This window comes from Ostrea edulis, chromosome 6, assembly GCF_947568905.1.
Source record: "Ostrea edulis chromosome 6, xbOstEdul1.1, whole genome shotgun sequence".
Taxonomy (NCBI): domain Eukaryota; kingdom Metazoa; phylum Mollusca; class Bivalvia; order Ostreida; family Ostreidae; genus Ostrea; species Ostrea edulis.
This window is the reverse complement of record NC_079169.1, coordinates 14743698-14761288: the sequence shown is the minus strand read 5'-3', so window position 1 is coordinate 14761288 and position 17591 is coordinate 14743698. Positions and strand designations below refer to the sequence as shown.

Below are 17591 nucleotides of genomic sequence, written 5' to 3'. Positions count from 1 at the left end.
TTTCTTAAGTCTATGATTTAAATCTTCAAGAAACATGTCAATTAGAAAAAATGCACATTAAACAAACATACTTTTAAACAAAATGAAAATGAAATGGTTGAATTCAGAAATATTGTGATTTTTTCTAATTTGCATGAGCTTGTATTACTCTTTTGATGGTTAAATCATATGAGATGCTTTAACGATCGAGCCATGAAATAAATTCTGGTGTAGAAGCCATCTTGAATGCAGATCATTTCTGTAATAATCACCTTAAACAAAAGGAATACAAGGGCAAACAGGGGTTCTGTTCAACACAATACTTATTCTCCACATCAAATAGTGACATCGATGGAGATGGAAATTCATCAGCAAGTCATAATATTGAACATATAAAATACAAATCAAAATTTACAGACATGCATGCTCATTCCATTTAAAAGACCATGCTCTCTCTGGTTTCCAGTGGTATATGTTTGTTTCAACAAAGAGGGTCATGGGCCACAACATTTAAAAAGTCTTATATTTACATTCAACCATTTCTAAATTTCACACATATTTAAAACATACAAATTATTTAGGAAAGTGTCACACATATGTGCCAAACACAATTTTCATTCACATCATTAACTTCATTGAGCAATACAGATGTATAAGTTCACTGTACACATCAGATCTATTTTCCTGAAGTTCATTTTCACTATATATATATATATAATATATAGACCAAAACTGTGTAAAAATGTGTAAATTCTTTGTCTTTTTGTCCAAAGTTTTAGGCCTTTCTAGAACATTTGTAATTAATGCTATAATGTTGATATTTTAATCAATGATGATCTTATTCTTGCTTTGCCTATGTTTGAAGAGGAGAAGCATTTTATTGTTTTGCAGGGCCGTAAATTAACCTTCAATTTGGAGGAGGCAGGAAATTAGGCGGGGGTCTGGGGGCCGTAATTTACGGCCCTGGTTTTGAAACAATCAAAACAAAAATACGTACAGAAATATTGAATAGATAATTTGTTAAAATCTTGGTTGCCACAATGCCAATAAAATTCTCATCCTTAAATGAACAAGATCTCACCCTTTGCCTTACTGAATTCATCACATGTATGGACTCAAGGCTGGTAACTACCATGCAGTCTTCCCAGATAGGAAGTAGAAAACAAATGTATGGTATTAAAACCAATCATAGTACCGCTTTGATAGTTATTGTGCCATGCAAGGTGATTGGGCGTTAATCAGTTTCAGAGAAAATGTATCTTAAGTAGCAATTCTGACACAAGAGCACACAGTTGTTCTATAGACAGCTCAACCAATCACAGCTGTTCTATACAAAAAGTCAGAAATAGCTCAACCAATCACAGCTGTTCTTTTGATGAAGTCAGAAATAACTCAACCAATCACAGCTGTTCTATAGAAAAAGTCAGAAATATAGCTCAACCAATCACAAGTAGTGGAGGGCATTTGGAATACTAAATTCTCCAGAAGTAGCTATATTTTGGGAATATTTGAGCTAAATTTTAATCAGGCAAACAGAAATGCAGTAATTCTGAAGAAAATATCAAAAAAGAAGAAAAAATTACGATAGACAAAGAAAGACATTTATCTTTCACCAAAAAAAAATCAGCTGAGCTGAGCCTGTCACTCGAGTGAGCCAAACACCAACACCTTCTAAATTGTAATACTTTAATTTGAGAATTTTTAAACCACACTGTACAATATCAGCATTGCACAATTACAACAGTCTATTACCTGAGTTAGTTTTAATGTTGGATATTTATCATCAACAACAGTGATCAGAGTTTCTCTCACATCAACACTTCACATGTTTACCTTCTATAATATCAACTACAAAAACATCATATAATCATTCAGTGAAATGCACAAAAAAATCATTCACTTCATAACAAAACGTTCTGCAATGTTAAATCATAGGTCAATGGCAATCAAAGGGAGAGAACTCTGGTAGAGTGCTGAAATGGTGGCGGTACACATGTAATCACTCATCCGGGTTGCGCAGAAACTTGATGCTGTGCACGTTTGTTATGCAAAATCAATGCCAACGCTTACTTGAGCGAATGAGCCGTCCGAGGCCTCTTAATCCTGACAGACAACATTGTTAATTAGTGAGCACAACTCTTAATCCTGACAGACAATATTGCTAATTAGTGAGCACAATATCTGCCATAATGGCCTTTTCTTAATTTCATATATGTAATTTTCTAATGAAAAATGTTACATTTGTGTCACCTAATAAGCAAAGCAATGCTTTGGGACCACCTGTCTGCCTGTAAATTCTACAAGTTTACTTCAAATGAAAGGTGCACCTCAATATACCCTATATGTGCAAAGTTTTGCAATAGATGTGTCACACACATTTTAAGAAACCTGATGTGCCTGCTATAAAAACATCTAAGATGAAAAACATGAAAAATGTTCTGTGGTGATATCGATATTCATCGGTATCAAAAGAAATAATTTCCTCAATTAAAATTTTAAAAAATCAAGGATAACCGCAACATTGCCGACATCTTTTGATAATGGAAATGAAAAATTGTGTAAATATATACAATTAATTACTGAGAGAGTAAACCCTCCAGGTTAAATGTTTATATAGTATTGTTACAGTACTTATTTATTATCGAGATCGTGATGTATATTTATATGAATTACTTGCGCAGGCATGAATATTGTTTTTGAATACTTGTTTTAGGTAGACCTATACTCGGCCTTAAATGGACTCAATCATGAAAAAATTGCCTTTATAAGATATATATATATATTCCAGTAATAGATAAACATTGAAAAATATATATGTCAACAAGCTATTTTCATTGTTATTGCTTCTCAAAAGTAAGTACCCCATCCACATATAATCAGCATTAATGAAAATGTATTCCTCATTCTTATTTTTCTTAATAATTATTATTTTCCCAAACAAATGGGCTGTAATAAGCAACATAGACTAACTACCCATTATCTAATGATATGTAATCATTCATTTTAATAAATTTGAATAACTATTTTCATAATGTACACTTTGTGAGCCCACACATGTTAAAAGAAATACTGTTGAAAATGCCATTTGATGTCAATATTGGTCTTTCCCCCCAATTTTTATGGACTAAACCTTGAATAAATTGTTTCTAATTTACAGATTATTATCTCAGAGAAAGGATTTGCGTAAGAAAATCATATGTTGACACATCATTTTAAAAACTATAAGCTCTATAACAAGTACACCCCCCCCCCCCCCCCCAAAAAATATCTTGAATTATACATTATCATATTTTCATATGACATGTGAAATTTGAGTATATTTACAACCTATAAGTATTATAGATACATGTGGTTTGCACTTAGATTTTACATTTTATCTGAAAACAAATCATTCTAGAAGCGGGTATTCACAATGTGAATGTAAAACGAAAGTAACAAACTGAATTTTGATAGGTTTGCTATTATGATTAATGCATGTGTGTAATGTGTATTATATCTTTTATCATGGAAAATTTTGCATGTACATAAATTGGATATACGTACATGTACACCACTTACGCTGATCTCTGTAGATGCAATCTCAATAAGGAACTATAGTTGTAATCGCGTTATATACAGATGCTGCCCCAATAATTTTGAAAAAATTATTTGCAGCCGTTCTTTGAAGTTTGCGTCAATATCTGCAACATTGGAGCAGCGAACACAACTATGATATATGTGGTCACTGGAGCAGCGAAGTGTGAACTTATATTTTTACACAAGCTTACCATGTATTTGTTCATGATAATTTGGATTCAACAGCTGTGTAGTTTTGAATTAGCAATTATTACGTTTGAGAATTTTTTACTCATATGGAGACGTCACCATTGCCGGTGAAGGGCTGCAAAACTTGGGCCTATGCTAGACGCCGACGGTCTTTGAGTAGGGATTTTTAGCGTGCCACACCTGCTGTGACACGGGGCCTCTGTTTTTGTTGTCTCATCCGAAGGACCGTCCCATTTAGTCGCCTCTTGCGACAAGCATGGGGTACTGAGGACCTACTATTATTATGATGCTGGTGGAAATATGAAATGGCCCCCATTTCCCATCCATCTCTCCAACTTTCTGATGGCCGCGTAATTCCATATGTTGAACATGGATCATTGTGAAACTTTTACATACATGAATAGTCAATGTATCTCACGGACACCCTCATCCGCCAAAATGTTGTCTGTTCTCCAACCGATTTTTATCTAAAGCTTGAATCATATTTAGCCCCCCCCCCCTTTTTAAATACAAAATTTGACCGCAGCTGATAAGAACGCTTTGGAAGGAATCAATATCTGACAATCATATCGCCATGTAAAAATCAAACTGATATCTTTAAAATACCACAATTCGGAAAACGGACGCGTGGTTCCGCATTTACATTTGATTGTGACGTAGGCTGAGTATAGGTCTACTTTAATATGTTCTCTATGTGACTGAGAAAAATAAAAACTTGATAATGCTGTTTGCCAATTAATTTAAAATCAGAGTATAAACATTTGTGTAATGATTGTTCAAAAAGATAAGTTTTAAGATTCTGTAAATCACAGACCAGAATTGTACCAACACGTTTGTGACACATAAATTCATGAGAATCATCATCCTTATTCGACTGGTATACCTAATCTATTAAACATTACACCCAGGAATTTTTCTATGCTAACTTACTTTTCTCTCTATCTTCTTTAAACGATGGTTCAAGTTCCACTTCTGTTTCCCCGTCCCCTTCATTTTTGTCCAGCCAGCGATGACATGCAAAAACATACTGCTGTCCGTACGATGGAATGTCAATACGCACTTCATCCAAAAACCACCCCGACCCAAGGTTAGCGCCGTCGTGTCCTATTCGGATTCTCTTGATCTACAAGTTATTTCTTGTTTTACAAAACTTCTTATCTTACAAAACAAATTCTGACTTAAGAATTTCGTAAATTCTGGAATTTCGTAAATTCTGACTTAATTGTTTTAATAAATTAAACGTGTTCTTAAGTAATTGAAATTTCAAAGACGGAAAAGTTTGTCTTAATTTTCTCTCGAAATATCCAGGAACAGCATGAGTGCAGACATTTTCATTTAGAAGAAAGAAAACAGCTTAATGAAACACGTTTTGAATTAGGATATTCCATGATGACTTTTTAGCAAAGTTGAGTAGCTCAATAAGACAGGTATTTATCGTAACTTAGTTTACGATGAAATCTTGAACTTAAGAAGTTTAGTAAAATTCCTTAAGTTACTTTTCAGCAAAATTAATATGCTGACCATGCGGAGAAAATTCGAGATTTACCTGATGCTATGAGATGTATGTATAGTATGTAATACTGTGTGCATACTTATTTTTAGTGTATCTAAAATTTGGCATTCGGAACTGATGCAATTTTTTGCGTAATCCTGATTTAGCACTTCCTCTGTGTGTGACAATGGAAACAAGAGGCCCATGGGCCACATCGCTCACCTAAGAAAAGAGTGTTTATGTTTTAAACCGAACATGGCAGGTGTACAAATACGCCTCGTTTTGAGAGTTTGTATAACGAATTTCGAACCCGATTCAAATACTAATTTTAAAAAAACTAAAACCTATATCCGTCTTAGATTTAATATTTATCATATTTTTATTAGATTAATCAAAGTCCTGATATTTTTAATAAGAATATTTTAAACATTTTTTCCTATATATTCCCATGTAAAATTTCTTAAACACTCCTCCTTATATATTCCCATGTAAAAAAAAAAAAAAAAAATCAAAAAAAAAAAATCGATCTTCTATGTGGCCTCAACCTTCGCCAGGGGACCATGAATTCCACAAATTTTAATCTGCACTACCTGATAATGCTTTTACATTAAAATGACTAATCATTACTATGCTCTTCTTGAGATGAAGATTTTTGAACATATATTTTTTTAAATATTTCAATGTCAAACTTTGAACCCCTATTGTGGCCCCTCCCTACCCCCGGGAGCATGACTTGAACAAACTTGAATTTACACTACCTGAAGATGCTGCCATATAAATATGATTAATCAGAGCTTTGCTATTCTTGAGAAGAAGATTTTTAAAGATTTTCCCTATATATTTGTGTGTAAAACTTTGATCCCCCCTTGGGGCCCCATCTTATCCCCGGGGGCCATGATTTGAACAATCTTGAATCTTCACTATGTCATAAAGTTTTCTTGTAAATATCAGCTTTTCTGACTCAGTGGTTATTGAGAAAAAGATTGTAACTATATATTTGTATGTAAAACTTTGATCCCCCTTGTGGCCTCATCATACCCCCAGGGGCCATGATTTGAACAAACTTGAATCTGCACTATGTCAAAAAGTTTTCATGTAAAAATCAGCTTTTCTGGCTCAGTGGTTCTTGAGAAGAAGATTTTTCCTATATATTTGTATGTAAAACTTTGATCCCCTATTGTGGCCCCATCCAACCCCCGGAGCCCATGATTTGAACAAACTTGAATCTGTATTATGTCAGGAAGCTTTCATGTAAATCTCAGCTTCTCTGGCTTAGTGGTTCTTGAGAAGAAGATTTTTAAAGTTTTTCCCTATATATTTGTATGTAAATCTTTGATCCCCCCTTGTGGCCCCATCCTACCCCCGGGGGCCATGATTTGAACAAACTTGAATCTGCACTATGTCAGAAAGTTTTCATGTAAAAATCAGCTTTTCTGGCTCAGTGGTTCTTGAGAAGATGATTTTTAAAGATTTTTCCTATATATTTGTATGTAAAACTTTGATCCCCTATTGTGGCCCCATCCAACCCCCGGGGGCCATGATTTGAACAAACTTGAATCTGCATTATGTCAGGAAGCTTTCATGTAAATCTCAGCTTTTCTGGCTTAGTGGTTCTTAAGAAGAAGATTTTTAAAGTTTTTCCCTATATATTTGTGTGTAAATCTTTGATCCACCCCTTGTGGCCCCATCTTATCCCCGGGGGCCATGATTTGAACAAACTTGAATCTGCAATATGTCAGGAAGCTTTCAGGTAAATTTCAGCTCTTCTGGCCCAGTGGTTCTTGAGAAGAAGATTTTTAAATGACCCCACCCTATTTTTGCATTTTTGTGATTATCTCCCCTTTGAAAGGGACATGGCCCTTCATTTGAACAAACTTGAAACCCCTTCACCCAAGGATGCTTTTAGCCAAGTTAGGTTGAAATTGGCCCAGTGGTTCTGGAGAAGTCGAAAATGTGAAAAGTTTACAGACAGACGGACAGACGGACGGACAGACAGACGGACAGACGGACGCCGGACAAAATGTGATCAGAATAGCTCACTTGAACCTTCGGTTCAGGTGAGCTAAAAATAGAGAATTTCATATTTTAGCGTAATTATAAATTAGCGCTCTTGCTTCACTGCTAAAGCTGCTAAAATTTAAATCCCATTAAACTACAAGTACATGCACATCCTTAAAAATTGTAACTGAAGATGTCAACACACAGCTGATATACCTTACTCTAACTAAAACTAGGACGTAAACTCAGAATCTTTTATTGACCTTATATTCTATTGACTTTTGATAATTCAACCTGCTAAAAAACGTGACTGTGGTAATGCAGATTCTTTATTTTACACGAGAACTTGATATCATGAAACGACTCAAAGACATCAGATCATAAGCACATGAATTCATGAATGATCAGTTCATCAATAGATTTACATGTATTTTAGTAACAGAAAAATAAAAGCGAGTAATTCTATTTAGCGAGTGACACTTCTCGGGAAATTATGCGATGATAAATTCTTTGTATTTATTTAGAAATCTACAGTACTACACTGTGTGTGTTAATGAATATGTATAAGTTTTCTGGATGTGTTAATGAATATGTATAAGTTTCCTGTGTGTATTAATGAATATGTATAAGTTTCCTGAATGTACTCAGATTTTTATGCACATTTATGGCATACCTTGCCGATATCCTCAGCATTGAGAATAAAATGGTCTGTTCGATTTCTTTCAAATTTGTTTGAGGTAGACTCAGAATTCTCCAACTGCAAGGTCCCCGTGTCGCCTTTCTCCCCGAAGATTTTCAGGCTGACATTAGCATCGGTGCCAGCTCGGGAAACATCCCCAGTCTTTACATATACATTGTAGGTAGTCTCTAGAAAGACAGATAAACAACAGCATGTAGAAATCAAAGAGCGATGAAACTAAATAACTAATCAGTCGCGTTCAGAGGTGAACGCGGTGTTCCCCTGTCATGACAGAATTCCACTGCTCATCCATATCTCTCGTATGAGTATCAGAAATTTTAAGGAAACTAGACAAAATTCAATCCTAATCTCCTTTGATCCACCTTATAAAATCTTGAATCCATATCAACTATGCAAATTTATGTTTTATCTTCATGGAGATTTCAAGTTGTGTCAATAACAAAATCTCCAAAACATTCATGTAAACTTACTTCCTAGTAGGTAGGATTTGATTAAGATTTACTTCCTAGTAGGTGGGATTTGATTAAGATTTACTTCCTAGTAGCTGGGATTTGATGAAAACTTACTTCCTAGTAGCTGGGATCCTGAGACTAGGAATTCCTTGACAATGTGTCCCGACTCTTCATCGGAGGCCAGCCACCTAAAATCAAAACATTAGTACAGCATCTTTCACTGATAGCATTGGCAATATATTTATATATCAAATATTATATCTCGTATAGATACACAGTGTCTAGACTCATATGCATTAAAATGAACTTAAGTATATATCACACCACCAAGAGATATTTCAAGACTTGAGAGATGGAGAATCTACAGAGAACTACAAAACATATATAGTGATCTTAATGTAAAAGTTGTTATTTACGCAGGCGGGTGGGTGGGGGCGGCGACACAATAATTACACGGTGTCTGGTCAAGAGCACATAAATTTTCCCCATATGTATACTTATAAATATTTGATATAATAATTATTATATTTATTATATCAAATATTATATTCATAATATATTATATTCAGATACTGTGTACTTCTCCCCCATGCATTAAGATGGATGTGGAAAAACGCACACTTAACCCAAAGCGTAAATAAACACTTCTACAGTATCAAATACACCAACAGTTACTTCCCCTGCTACTTACGAGCTACAGTCAATGCTGACATCCAGTTTTGGTTTATCTGGACGCTTGATGACTATTTTTTCCAGGTACCAGCCGGCTCCCAAACCCTTGCCATCATGACCTATCTCTATTTTCTTTATTTTCTCCAAGGTTACAGCCTCAATTTCAAATATATCACACTGGAAGATGAGAAAATGAAGCACATCCATAACAAGGAAAAAGTGAAGACAACAGTGATGAATCTCATCACTCCTATAAGGAATACCAAATAAAGAGGTGGGCAAACACGGACCCCTGGACACACCAAAGGTGGGATCAGATGCCTAGGAGGAGTAAGCATCCCCTGTTGACTGGTCACATCTGTCATGATCCCTATTTCTTGATCAGGTAGACAGAGTAATCCGTAGTCAAAATCAGTGTGCCAAGAATGGGCTAACATGGTATAAAACACGTCAGACAACATTGATCCAATGATAGGTTGTATTGGCAAACTTGACCGTTATATTGACCACAGAATAAATAAAAAGTTATAGCAACACTTAATATCATAAAACTAAATTCATGTGAAAATGACAATGGGAGGAAAAAAATATGGTGACTTGTGAATGAGCATTCTAAATCTATACAAATGAATACAATAAGACATAGCTATAGCGAAAAACAGTTTGTTAAAACCAAACTTCATTCTATCAAATAACATTTTTTCTATTTTCCCTGGAGAATAAATATCACATTGGGATAAGCATGAATTCGTTATAAGCGTGCTCAGTGTAATCTGTTTTAGTTTAAGATCCCCACCTGTCCTTTCTCGAATTTGTTAATGTTGGTAGAGGAGTCCGTCAACCACCGTCTACCTGTGTCGCCAAGCTCCCCGAATACACACAGAAAGACATTGGCATCTGTTCCTGCTCGCGATTTTTTACCCGTGTAAACCTCAACTGTGTATTTCACCACTGAAAATAAACATTAAATGGTGTCAAGAACAGGAATACGGAAAAAAATTCCTCAAAGTATGTATGTCAGTATCACAAATCATGTGACAAAAACTTTTTTTACATGGCCAAACAACTCATATGACAGAGAAAACAGATAGCTAGAGCCAGCCATTTTCTGATATTGTTGCATATTCCCTATATAAGGAAGATATCTGAAAATACAATTAAACTGTTGTAAATGAATGCAATAAATATAATGGAATAAGAAATGATTAAATTAAGAAATATGAGAAGTTTCATGAAAACGCAAATACCAATTACAAACACAATGGGTCACCCCCATACATTTTCCTTGGATTTAAACATCTAACATACTGTACTGGGGTGGGGACATTTAAACATCTAACATGCTGTACTGGGGGTGGGGACATTTAAACATCTAACATACTGTACTGGGGTGGGGACATTTAAATATCTAACATACTGTACTGGGGGTGGGGATATTTAAATATCTAACATGCTGTACTAGGGTTGGGGACATTTAAACATCTAACATGCTGTACTGGGGGTGGGGACATTTAAACATCTAACATACTGTACTGGGGTGGAGACATTTAAACATCTAACATACTGTACTGGGGGTGGGGACATTTACATATCTAACATGCTGTACTGGGGGTGGAGACATTTAAATATCTAACATACTGTACTGGGGTGGAGACATTTAAACATCTAACATACTGTACTGGGGGTGGGGACATTTAAATATCTAGATTACTGTACTGGGGTGGAGACATTTAAACATCTAACATACTGTACTGGGGGTGGGGACATTTAAATATCTAACATGCTGTACTGGGGGTGGGGACATTTAAATATCTAACATACTGTACTGGGGTGGAGACATTTAAACATCTAACATACTGTACTGGGGGTGGGGACATTTAAATATCTAACATACTGTACTGGGGTGGAGACATTTAAACATCTAACATACTGTACTGGGGGTGGGGACATTTAAATATCTAACATACTGTACTGGGGTGGAGACATTTAAACATCTAACATGCTGTACTGGGGGTTGGGACATTTAAACATCTAACATGCTGTACTGGGGGTGGGGACATTTAAATATCTAACATGCTGTACTGGGGGTGGGGACATTTAAACATCTAACATACTGTACTGGGGGTGGGGACATTTAAACATCTAACATACTGTACTGGGGGTGGGGACATTTAAACATCTAACATGCTGTACTGGGGGTGGGGACATTTAAACATCTAACATACTGTACTGGGGGTGGGGACATTTAAATATCTAACATACTGTACTGGGGTTGGAGACATTTAAATATCTAACATACTGTACTGGGGTTGGAGACATTTAAACATCTAACATGCTGTACTGGGGGTGGGGACATTTAAATATCTAACATACTGTACTGGGGGTGGGGACATTTAAATATCTAACATGCTGTACTGGGGGTGGGGACATTTAAATATCTAACATGCTGTACTGGGGGTGGGGACATTTAAATATCTAACATGCTGTACTGGGGGTGGGGACATTTAAATATCTAACATGCTGTACTGGGGGTGGAGACATTTAAATATCTAACATGCTGTACTGGGGGTGGGGACATTTAAATATCTAACATACTGTACTGGGGTGGGGACATTTAAACATCTAACATGCTGTACTGGGGTTGGGGACATTTAAACATCTAACATACTGTGCTGGGGGTGGGGACATTTAAATATCTAACATGGTGTACTGGGGGTGGGGACATTTAAATATCTAACATGCTGTACTGGGGGTGGGACATTTAAATATCTAACATGCTGTACTAGGGTTGGGCACATTTAAATATCTAACATATTGTACTGGGGGTGGGGACATTTAAATATCTAACGTGCTGTACTGGGGGTGGGGACATTTAAACATCTAGATTGCTGTACTGGGGGTGGGGACATTTAAATATCTAACATGCTGTACTGGGGGTGGGGACATTTAAATATCTAACATACTGTACTGGGGGTGGGGACATTTAAACATCTAACATGGTGTACTGGGGGTGGGGACATTTAAACATCTAACATGCTGTACTGGGGGTGGGGACATTTAAATATCTAACATACTGTACTGGGGGTGGGTACATTTAAACATCTAACATGCTGTACTGGGGGTGGGGACATTTAAACATCTAATATGCTGTACTGGGGTTGGGGACATTTAAACATCTAACATACTGTGCTGGGGGTGGGGACATTTAAATATCTAACATGCTGTACTGGGGGTGGAGACATTTAAATATCTAACATGCTGTACTGGGGGTGGGGACATTTAAACATCTAACATGCTGTACTGGGGGTGGGGACATTTAAACATCTAACATACTGTACTGGGGTGGGTACATTTAAACATCTAACATGCTGTACTGGGGTTGGGGACATTTAAACATCTAACATACTGTGCTGGGGGTGGGGACATTTAAATATCTAACATGGTGTACTGGGGGTGGGGACATTTAAACATCTAACATGCTGTACTGGGGGTGGGGACATTTAAATATCTAACATACTGTACTGGGGGTGGGGACATTTAAATATCTAACATACTGTACTGGGGTTGGAGACATTTAAACATCTAACATGCTGTACTGGGGGTGGGGACATTTAAATATCTAACATACTGTACTGGGGGTGGGGACATTTAAATATCTAACATGCTGTACTGGGGGTGGGGACATTTAAACATCTAATATGCTGTACTGGGGTTGGGGACATTTAAACATCTAACATACTGTGCTGGGGGTGGGGACATTTAAATATCTAACATGCTGTACTGGGGGTGGAGACATTTAAATATCTAACATGCTGTACTGGGGGTGGGGACATTTAAACATCTAACATGCTGTACTGGGGGTGGGGACATTTAAACATCTAACATACTGTACTGGGGTGGGTACATTTAAACATCTAACATGCTGTACTGGGGTTGGGGACATTTAAACATCTAACATACTGTGCTGGGGGTGGGGACATTTAAATACCTAACATGGTGTACTGGGGGTGGGGACATTTAAACATCTAACATGCTGTACTGGGGGTGGGGACATTTAAATATCTAACATACTGTACTGGGGGTGGGGACATTTAAATATCTAACATACTGTACTGGGGTTGGAGACATTTAAACATCTAACATGCTGTACTGGGGGTGGGGACATTTAAATATCTAACATACTGTACTGGGGGTGGGGACATTTAAATATCTAACATGCTGTACTGGGGGTGGGGACATTTAAATATCTAACATGCTGTACTGGGGGTGGGGACATTTAAATATCTAACATGCTGTACTGGGGGTGGGGACATTTAAATATCTAACATGCTGTACTGGGGGTGGAGACATTTAAATATCTAACATGCTGTACTGGGGGTGGGGACATTTAAATATCTAACATGCTGTACTGGGGGTGGGGACATTTAAACATCTAACATACTGTACTGGGGTGGGGACATTTAAACATCTAACATGCTGTACTGGGGTTGGGGACATTTAAACATCTAACATACTGTGCTGGGGGTGGGGACATTTAAATATCTAACATGGTGTACTGGGGGTGGGGACATTTAAATATCTAACATGCTGTACTGGGGGTGGGGACATTTAAATATCTAACATGCTGTACTAGGGTTGGGCACATTTAAATATCTAACATATTGTACTGGGGGTTGGGAACATTTAAATATCTAACATGCTGTACTGGGGGTGGGGACATTTAAACATCTAGATTGCTGTACTGGGGGTGGGGACATTTAAATATCTAACATGCTGTACTGGGGGTGGGGACATTTAAATATCTAACATACTGTACTGGGGGTGGGGACATTTAAACATCTAACATGGTGTACTGGGGGTGGGGACATTTAAACATCTAACATGCTGTACTGGGGGTGGGGACATTTAAATATCTAACATACTGTACTGGGGGTGGGTACATTTAAACATCTAACATGCTGTACTGGGGTTGGGAACATTTAAATATCTGACATGCTGTACTGGGGGTGGGGACATTTAAACATCTAATATGGTGTACTGGGGTGGGGACTTTTCTAACATTTTGTACTAGGGGTGGGAACTTTTCTAACATGTTGTACTGGGGGTGGGGACTTACAGGCCAGAGGTTTCTTGATGAGGGGTCCTTCAGCAGGCATCTCCCTCACTGTGGAGTGGTCCCCTTCATCCCTAGCCAGCCACTTCCCACATTTAAACTGGTACCTCTCCTTAGTCGACATGTTCTCCATTTCAATCTACAACACAAAAACAACTGCTATATCAAACAAAGAAATCAATTCCTCAATATCACAATGACAGTGAAATATTTATACTGGCATTTCTCAACAGTGCATCTTACTAAGGATATCTGCTCATACTGTTTAGTGCACACCTGAGTGATGAATTGTAAAACGTGATGTTTGATACACATTCCTGTAGTGGAGACTCAGTATATGATCGCTTCCCATTCACAATTGTCCCACCTCCATAACTCAAAATAATTTTTTTTAAAGAATTAAACAAAATTCAAACAAAAGTGAGTTTGAGAAGACAGACCTAATAGATAGATGCAGACAATTAGATGGACGGCATCAATGGTTACTGAATGACCTTGACATTTAATCATGTTATCCTTCATCATGACAGGGAATTGAAATGGCAACTTCCACATTCTATTCTTCCTATTTTTACTTTCCTTTATTGTACGACAGAAACACAAAAGTAACATGATTATATAGGTTTGAAAAAACGAGAGACAACAACAATGAAAAACACAGATACACAATGTAGGATATATAACAGTGAAAACGAATTTATCATCAGAGTGAAAAAATATCAATCACATTCTAATAACAAATGATGTCATCACATCTCAGCCATTGTACACACCAATAACTAATCTATGAACACAAGAAAAGCTATTGAAGCTCATAGCATGAGTGAATTTTCAGGTTTGGTAATATTCTGCAGTTCCTCAGCAAATCCAAAACTATGGCATTGTCAAGGTCATAATAAAATATGTGTATTAAATTAAGAATCAATTAATAGTTCCTGGCAGTTGATAATGTCATTACAATTCAGGGCAGTTCATAGCTCACTGTTTCATTTATTTGCATATTTTCTGTTGTTCATTGTCTTTTTTTAATTCTTCCTATTCTACATCTTCGTTTGTATGTCTGAGAGAGAAAAATGGCTCTAACTGAAACTAGTCACTACAGAAAGCAAGTCCCAAACATGCTTCAGAAAGACAAAATTGCCCAAAATGAAAACTAAAGACGAGTGAGTTAACAATCTCCCCATCATATACAGTAAATCTATACATGTATCGGAAACATTTAACATGCTTTTTTTCATACTTACTTCTGTAGGTAATTTCTATGTTGATAAATCAGGAAATTAGCAAGGTTTTCAATATCACATTCACCTTGTTCAGTCACATTGAATTTAAAAGAGTTTACTTAAAACCCACTTAGTAATTTTCGTGGAGGATTTAAATCTTTCATTACTTTTCGTGGTGTGGAGTATCCACAAATTTAAAAATTCCATAAACAGAAAAAAAGTAAACTACCACAGAAAATGAAAAGTTTACAACCAAGATATCAGACCTCATACTTTGAAAATCTAACCTTACAAAAATCTGTGAAAATCTAACCTTACAAAAATCTGAAAATCTAACCTTACAAAAACATGTGAAAATCTAACCTTACAAAAACATGTGAAAATCTAACCTTACAAAAATCAAGTGACTGTCCGTACACAGGATATTTCAGGGTGCTTGAATGAATAGAGAGCAAAAAATATTCACTCAATACACACAAACATACCCATACCAAGTGTCACACACACACACACACACACACACACACACATAACATCTTATATTCTGTGTTGATATACTAAGTGCATTACAGTATAATTACTGTAAAATCAAAGAATAATAGCATACTCAAATGTTTTATTCAAAATCTCTGTTTGCAAAAACATGAAGAGTGATATTTCAAAACTGAAAAAGGAAACCCCAAGATATAAAAATTTGTAATAAATTTTCAGTACATTAATTACCTGATCTAATTTCCATCCTGACATAATGTTTGAATCGTCGTGAAACACACGCAGTTTGTAAGGCTTGCCAATATCGGACACATGGATGTCAAACTCATCTGTGTTGCCTTGCTCGAATGCATCACCCTTGTTTTCAAGTTCCACCTCATCTGTCTTTCCCTTGGCGCCATACAGACAGACAAACACACGAGAATCCGTCCCTGATAAACTGTCATCACTCGTCTTAACCCACAGGTGCCAATGGATTCCTACAGCAACCAAAATGTTACATGCTAAATCAAATTCTTCAGATTGGAAGACAAATTTCATGCATGACAACATGCAGCTTTATTGTAAAAAATCCAGATGGACAGACAAAGGACATAGTGATTTCTGTTTGTCTAGACAGACATCAGACATATTGGTCTCTATGTGTCTGCCACGCTCTATGTTTAAGTGGGTATGATTATTTTATCACGAAGAAAGCCTATTTTTAACTTATAGCATTCATTTATCTTCATACATTGCTTCTATATAATGGTTTTTACTTATAGCATTCATTTATACATTGCTTCTATATAATGGTATTTAAAGCTCCTCTTTTTAAAAATATAATCTTAAAATGAAGAACTACAGTAAAACATACGTATCAAGAACATGCTTAATATAATGAATTCACACTTATTGCGAAAAGATATTTATTCCTCTATAAGGGGAAAATAGCAAAACATTTATTGCATATAATGAAGTTTAGTTATAACAAATTGTTTTTCGCAGGCACTGGAGGTCCACTATAACCATGTTTTACTGTACACCAAAACTGAAAGAATACGACAATTACGAGAGAAATGAAGAGTGGGATTGCATCCCACACAATAAACTTACTCTTCTCCTTCTTCTGTCTCATTGCCTTTTGCTCAAAAAGTGTCCTCTGAATTTGTCCATCCTCGCTATCAGTGGCCATCCACTGCTTGCAGGGGAAGACCTGCTCAATGCCCGTTATTGGACAGTACACAATGATCTGCTCTAGGAACCAGCCTGCCCCCACTCCACTATTATCATGGCCGACTTCCAAACTCTGAACTGGGCTCACCATGGTCTGAAGGTTGATGTTGAAGATTTCTGATCTGTCTCTTTCAAAATTTCCTTTGTCCAGCCATATTTTACCACTGGATTCCTTGTTTTGGCCACCTTTCATTATGATGAAGACTTTAGCACTGGTGCCAGCATTCTTCTTGTCACCCGTGGACACAGTGATTACATAAGGCACCCCTACCCACAGAAAAACAGCAATAAATACCTGCATCTAACAATATCATTCACAACAATGCATTTCAAAAGTATATTTGTATGCAACATATTTTCAAATATATATGAAAACTAAAGAACATACACCAACTTAAAAAAAAAAAATCATTTTTAAATGTTTTATATTTTCATAGTAATTTCATTTCAGTCCTACTACCCACACAATTGGCTTGATTTATTTAAATCA

At 36.4% G+C, this 17591-nt stretch overlaps 1 protein-coding gene across 2 annotated transcripts in view; it reads right to left on the bottom strand.

The window, feature by feature from the left end:
- LOC125683838 (lipoxygenase homology domain-containing protein 1-like) overlaps positions 1-17591 on the bottom strand; it is a 59697-nt gene that overhangs the window by 25484 nt on the left and 16622 nt on the right. For both annotated transcript variants that reach the window (XM_056141649.1, XM_056141650.1), the window contains exons 13-20: positions 16982-17368; positions 16118-16365; positions 14175-14310; positions 9855-10009; positions 9078-9235; positions 8501-8574; positions 7908-8101; positions 4675-4867 (exon numbers count right to left, since the gene is read on the bottom strand). In XM_056141649.1, the coding sequence (XP_055997624.1) occupies positions 4675-4867; positions 7908-8101; positions 8501-8574; positions 9078-9235; positions 9855-10009; positions 14175-14310; positions 16118-16365; positions 16982-17368 (1545 nt within the window). The remainder of the gene's footprint in view (positions 1-4674; positions 4868-7907; positions 8102-8500; positions 8575-9077; positions 9236-9854; positions 10010-14174; positions 14311-16117; positions 16366-16981; positions 17369-17591) is intronic.